The sequence below is a fragment of the Chelonoidis abingdonii genome, chromosome 9 (assembly GCF_003597395.2).
Source record: "Chelonoidis abingdonii isolate Lonesome George chromosome 9, CheloAbing_2.0, whole genome shotgun sequence".
Classification (NCBI taxonomy): domain Eukaryota; kingdom Metazoa; phylum Chordata; order Testudines; family Testudinidae; genus Chelonoidis; species Chelonoidis abingdonii.
The window spans coordinates 40,338,402-40,345,025 of record NC_133777.1 but is presented as its reverse complement, the minus strand read 5'-3'; the positions used below and the strand labels follow the sequence as shown (position 1 = coordinate 40,345,025).

Sequence of the window (6,624 nt, the reverse complement as noted above, 5' to 3'; positions counted from 1 at the left end):
AGAGCATAAGCTCTCCAGAGCAGAGACTTTCATGATGTCTGACTATTGTTCATGGCTGAGCAGATCACCAGCTCTTTTAATGATCATGACATGCAGCTATTGTGATGGAAGAACTCGGATGATACAATTCCAGTTGGAGGAATCTTCAATCAATGGGATTATTGGAGATGAAGGAAGTAAATGGTCCAGGAAGCCAGAGTTGGGGCCAGGATGGCATCCTGGAAGATCCATTCGTGTTTAGCAGGTAGGTGAGATGGGACGAGAGAGGTACAGTATGAGAGAGGGAACTTTCCGTTGACACATCATTATCCTATTCGCAGCCAAGCAAACACCAACTATGTGGTACTACAAAAACCATCAAAAGTTTATTAATGAATTATTGTAAAAATCACTGCACACACCAAGCAGAGGGCTCCATTTGAAAGATCAACTTTGGTTCCAAATGGGGAGTGATTCAAACAGAAGAGCTCCCCTTTATTTCTTCCCACACCTGATCAATTTGACCCATTCCCTGAATGACTCCCCAGAAAGGGTAATATTTAGATTCCCCAAGGAGTCCAGCTTTGGCATTTAGTCAAACTGTGCATCGGATAACAGGAGGCAAACACTGAGTGATGCTTGTTAGGTTCCTGGCCGATAATGTTTTCACCTGGCTTTCCATTTCTTTGTGGGTCTAACACCCTCATCCGCCTCCTCATCTGCCTTCTCTCCCCCTGAGCTGAGAGTCTGCAACAGTGAAGGACACAATTTCTGTGCCACAACCCAGGCCCAGAGACACATCTCCACACGATGAGGAGTCCATGCTTTCTCTATATCCACTAGAAAAGATCAGAAGGGACAATTAAACTCTGCATCAGTAGAAGAACCAAATGTAGACTGATTCCTACCCTGTCTCCCTCATCTCCCAAATGAATTTTTGGTAAGATATGTGGCCCAGTAAAGTGAAAGGCTGATAGTACAGATTAGAATGAGACAGACTTCCTTCACACAGCTCTGCCAATGCACATTGATCCAGATCTGCGGCATCTCTCCTGGGCTCCCATACAACTTTGGTGCTGTTTCATGGATGTGCACGTAGGCGGGTGCAGGAGAAGATCTCCGCAATCCTGGTCTACAATCACCCTACTGCTGCTATGGTTCTACAGTACAGCAGGGCAGGCAAACTTAGTGGACAAAATAATTGCCACACTGAGACCTTTGGAAACCCAGAAGGAAGACACAGACCAGGGGAGCAGGGAAGGGAGAATGAAAAGGCAATGCAAATTCATGGCGGGCACAGAAGGCAAGGAAAGGTTAATAAGGGAAATCTTGCAGAGCAGCTGTTTCAATACAGGTGCTGCTGAGAATGGCTCTACAGTGACTGCAAAGTTCAGGTCTAAGAAACCAGGAAATTCTGTTAATTTGCTTTTCAATTAATCACTTGATGCAAAAATGCCAGATATCAACAATGTTGCACTTTTGGCAATTTTCATCTGAGGATCTCAATGCACTGGGCAGAGGTAAGTAAATTTTAATTTCATTTTACAGGTGGGGGAAGCTGAAGCACAGAGAAACTAGGGCCCAGATCTGCAAAGGTACTTAAGAGTCTAACTCCCATTGATGGGAGTTAAGTGCTTAAATGCCTTTGAGGCTCTGGGCCTACGTAATTTAGCCAAGACTATGCAATCAGTGGCAGAGACAGGAATAGACTCCAGGGTCCTGACTCCCAGTCATTTGTGCTCACCACTGTTTGCTTGTATCATAACAACAACCTTACTGTGAGCACTAAAGGGTTCATTGCAGTTCAAATAATTCCTGAAATTCAGACCATAAACACTTAACTAAAGCAGAGAGATGCAATCCTCCTTCCCTTACCCCCTATGAGGTCTGGGTAGTGACCCCCACCTAACCTTACCTTTGTTTAGTTTCTTGACACAGAGCTGGATCTTGTCCAGGTAGAGGATGTAATGCTTGAGGGTATACTGAACTGGGGTGAGGCCGGGGATGGACTCCATTGCTTCATCTGCCATAAATGCTGCAGCGTCTGGGGCTCCTGCAGCTAGAATTGCTAAGTGGGAAGAGTAGAAGGTGCTGAGCAGAGAAAAGGAAGAGGTGGGGGACTGAAATAAGGATTACAATTTTGCAGTTTGAGCCAGTCTCTAATTCCTCCCACATGTGAATGTGCCCCTGCTTTACACAAACACATAGGGAAACACACTGAGCCAGAGACCTAACCACAACTTCATATGCAGGCACCATCGTGTACAAGCCCAGATGCCTTTGATTTGCTGCCTTTGCCAGACACAGCCCTAAGCATATGCGAAGGTCCTCTCTCTAAGAACTGGCCATTGGAAACAAGTTTGGCTACTTGCTGGATTGGGAAAAACTGAGACTAGGTTGCAGATGTGGGTGCTTCCCCTCTCTCTTCCCCAGTGCTCAGTTCTAGGGCCAATACTGTCTCCCAGAAGTGTTTATCATCCAGGAAAGATCAGGATTTCAGATCCCACTCTAACTAGCACCGTTTGGGTGGTGCCATTTACGAAGTGCTGTGGAAAATCTGAACAATCTTCCCATTTCTTACCTAATGGTATAGCCAGGCCCTGGCCCTCTTGGATTTATCCCCTCCCTCCCACAACTTCTTACCTGAAGCTGTGGCTGGTCCCACAGCCTTTAGCTGGCTCAGCTCAGTAATGGCAGCTGCCACGTCTGGAAGGAGCTGGAAAGCTTTCCTTGTACAGCTTTCCACCGCTTCACTGGAGTTAGTGGCCACCAGCTGCTGCAGACGAGGACGAAACTTTCCCCGCTAGATAGGAGGAGAGAAGAGAGCATGGTAAGGACATCCCAACCTGAGGAGTTCAGCTTCTTCAGTCTACAAGTGAGTACAGCTCATTGCTACAGGAAAGTCTATACCAGGGGTCGGCAACCTTTCAGAAGTGGTATGCTGAGTCTTCATTTATTCACTCTAAGTTAAGGTTTCATGTGCCATTAATACATTTTAATGTTTTTAGAAGGTCTCTCTCTAGAAATATATAACTAAATTACTGTTGTATGTAAAGTAAATAAGGTTTTTAAAAAGTTTAAGAAGCTTCATTTAAATTAAATTAAAATGCAGAGCCCCCCCGGACCAGTGGCCAGGACCCAGGCAGTGTGAGTGCCACTGAAAATCAGCTTGGGTGCCGCCTTTGGCACATGTGCCATAGGTTGCCTACCTCTGGTCTATACTTTACAGGCACCAGCAATTAAAAGTGGCCTTTATAATAAGGGATTCAATACCGTGGGGCCATGAGTTCCTTCCAACACATGGGAAAAGTATGAGTCCTTCCAGGGATATTTCTTTTTAGTGGAGATTCCCAAGCTCTGGTCTGTGGGCCACTAGTGATCCAGAGGGAGAGCCCTTCCTGGCATTCTCCAAGTTGAGATGTCTTGTGATTGGAAGGAAAACATCCCATGTGGGTATCTTTATCCTCAAGCATGGTCCAGAAAATGAAAAAGCTATGTGATATTCTAAAAGGAGAATGCCAAGTGAGCTGAAGCTCAGAACTGAGGCTCTGTTTGGGGGAAAAGGTGCTGTTTTTAAAACCCTAGGGTGTGCACCATTTTATGAAACAAGATTTCCAGCAACATTTTTGTTTTGCTGGAGGGTGGGATTTAAAGCTTCCTCACCCACACTCTGAGCACATCACCCCAACTCCTCCCATCACTTCAGGGGCTTCATCTTCTTGTCCTCTTTCCTAGTGTAGACAAAGCCTAAACATGTGCTCCTCTGACTACATTTTCAAGCCCCTGTTCCATTACAATGCCACTAGTTTCTTACCTTTGTTTCCAACATCTTCCCACACTTTGTCCCCTAAACTCCTCCTCTCTCCTAAATACTCCCTTTGACTTTTCCACTCTGTCCATTACACTTGGACTAACCACCCTCTTCCTGTGAGTCAACAGCCCATGATAATTTGCTTATGTTTGTAAAGAGTTGTGTTCAGTATTAATGTTTCATAAATAAGTGACTGAATAATAATTCCCCTATTGTAGTGGAAACCCACACACAGCTCTGTTGTGCTAGTCTGAGAAAACTTACCAAGCTGTGTGAAATGAAATAGCATACCTTGGATTGAAATATATTCCTGCTCTGACATTCTAATGTGTTGTTACTAATGCAAACAGAGGATAACTTTTAAATAAAGGGCCAAATCCTCAGCCTCAGCAAGTGAGGAGGCTGCTACCTGGCATAGTGGCTCTATGCCATCCCATTGTAGGATCCTGTTTAAGGGATATAACCTGAGCAACTGCATGCGGCAGAAAAGTCATATGCCCCTGAGATCCCTGACTGCTGGGACCAGGGCCAGCTTTAGGCCAATTCAACCAATTCCCCTGAATCAGGCCCTGCCCCTAAGAGGGTCCCGCACCCAAGCCCCAGCACAGTGTATGGGCAAGAGCCGGTGCGCTGTACAGGGGTGGCCCAGCTTCCCCAGGGGGCAATTTTAAAGGCCCTGCGGCTCCAAGCAGGGGCTGGAGCCCCAGACCCTTTAAATTGGCACCAGAGCCCCACTGCTGGAGCCCTGCGGTAAGGCTGCAGGGCTCTGGGGGCTATTTTAAAAGTCCAGGGCTCCCGTTGCTTCTACCATCCCAGCCCTTTAAATAGCCACTGGAGCCCCACCGCTTCCCCAGGGCTCCCTTGTCTATTTAAAGGGCCTGGGGCACCCCTGCTTCTATGCCCTGGCCCTTTAAATAGCCCTCAGAGCCCTGGGCTAGCAGGGGGCTCTGGGGGCTATTTAAAAGGCCAGGGCTGCAGCTGCCTCTGCTGGCCCAGTCCTTTAAATAACCCCTGGAGCCTCGCCACTTCCCCAGGGCTCCCGTGGCTATTTAAAGGGTCGGGGCGGTAGGAGCAGGGAAGCCCCGGGCTCTTTACATAGCCCCCAGGCTGCTGCTGCTGCTGCTATCCCGATGGTGGGGGGGAGGAGGAGGCACTCACCGTGCAGGGTGGGCTGTACCCCCTGTACCTGCACCCCCTGCCCGCAGACAGCCCCTGCTGCACCCCCCTGCCTGAAGCTAGCCAGTCCCGCACTCCTCTGTCTCCCGCCCTGCCAACTCTTGCACACACCCCCGCAGCCCTGCCTGAAGCTAGTCAGCCCACCCCACGCCCCTCTGCCTGCAGTCAGCCCGGCACCCCTTGCCCTGCCTCCAGCCAGCCCCTACCTCCAGCCAGCCCCTGCCCTGCCTCCAGCCAGCCCCAAGTCTACTGGTGCCCTGGAGTTCCCAGGGCAGTAACCCTGCACACTTGCTTCAATGAGAGGGGCAAGGAGCAGCTGGGACCCTCACGTGCACACCCTAGGGTGACCAGACAGCAAGTGTGAAAAATTGGGACAGGGGTGGGGGGTAATAAGATCCTATATAAGAAAAAGACTCAAAAATCGGGACTGTCCCTATAAAAATCAGGACATCTGGTCACCCTAGCACACCCCCAGGGAGTGGCAGGGACCCACACATGTGAAACGGAGCTCATTTCTAGTTCAGGCCCATCTTTTTAAAAAAGAACTTTAGGTAGGGTTAACATACATCCGTATTTTCCTGGACATGTCAGGCTTTTTGGTTCTTAAATCACCATCCGGGAAGAATTTTTTTAAATTTAAAAATTCCTCCTGGGAAAATATGGAAGTATGGTAACCCTATTGGTACAAAAAATACATACTGTGGCACATCCCTTAAATCAGATTTTTTTTATAGGGAACCGATTGCTAAAAAAAAAAAAAAGCCTTTCATTTCTTAAGTCATCCCTGCCGGGGCCCCGCCAAAAATGTTAGAATTGGGCCCTGCACTTCCTAAAGCCAGCCCTGGCTGGGAAAATCCCTTGGGGCTATGGCAGCTGACTGCAACTTACAGCAAGCCTGAGGCTTCTATAAATTGTGTTGGGGGGCAAGGGAGGAGGGCAACAATAACCCCCCAATTAAGGAGCCACAAAGGTAGCATAAAGACACTATTGCTCCTCCCCCAGTCGTGCATTAAGCATGGTTCAGACAAACCAGAATAGTTGGCTGGATTGTTTTCCTTGACTGCAGTAGCTTTAAAATATGAATAACAGCATTAAACAGATGCTAACTACAGAGGCCTTAAGGCTGGCAGCATTAAACTCTTTCATATAGGTTTAAAAAAAAAGTCAATATAATTAGCAGAGCTCCAAACCACCAGCAACTGAAAATGATGTTATAGACCCCAAGGCTCTGAGCTTATGGCTGCACTAGAGCATTTACAGCAGCACTGATGCAGCTGTGCTACTGTAAGCTCTCTAATATAGTCACTCTATGGATCATGAGTCTAATTACCCAAGCCCCTGCAAGGAGCAGTAGCAGCTTTCTCACTGCGGCCTGGTCTACACTACGAGTTGAAACCAATTTTAGCAGCATTAAACCGATTTAACGCTGTACCCGTCCACACTACGAGGCCCTTTATATCGATATAAAGGGCTCTTTAAATTGGTTTCTGTACTCCTCCCCAATGAGAGGAGTAGCGCTAAAATCGGTATTACCATATCGGATTAGGGTTAGCATGGCTGGGTGGTATCCCACAGTGCTCCACTGTGACCGCTCTGGACAGCAAGCTGAACTCGGATGCAGTGGCCAGGTAAACAGGAAAAGCCCTGTGAAATTTTGA

At 47.8% G+C, this 6,624-nt stretch overlaps 1 protein-coding gene across 1 annotated transcript in view; it reads right to left on the bottom strand.

The window, feature by feature from the left end:
• Positions 1 to 343: 343 nt before the first annotated feature.
• LOC116833265 (uncharacterized) overlaps positions 344 to 6,624 on the bottom strand; it is a 16,241-nt gene continuing 9,960 nt past the window's right edge. The window contains exons 3-5 of the mRNA XM_032794685.2: positions 2,623 to 2,782; positions 1,895 to 2,047; positions 344 to 818 (exon numbers count right to left, since the gene is read on the bottom strand). Of these exons, the coding sequence (XP_032650576.1) occupies positions 646 to 818; positions 1,895 to 2,047; positions 2,623 to 2,782 (486 nt within the window). The 3' untranslated portion in view covers positions 344 to 645. The remainder of the gene's footprint in view (positions 819 to 1,894; positions 2,048 to 2,622; positions 2,783 to 6,624) is intronic.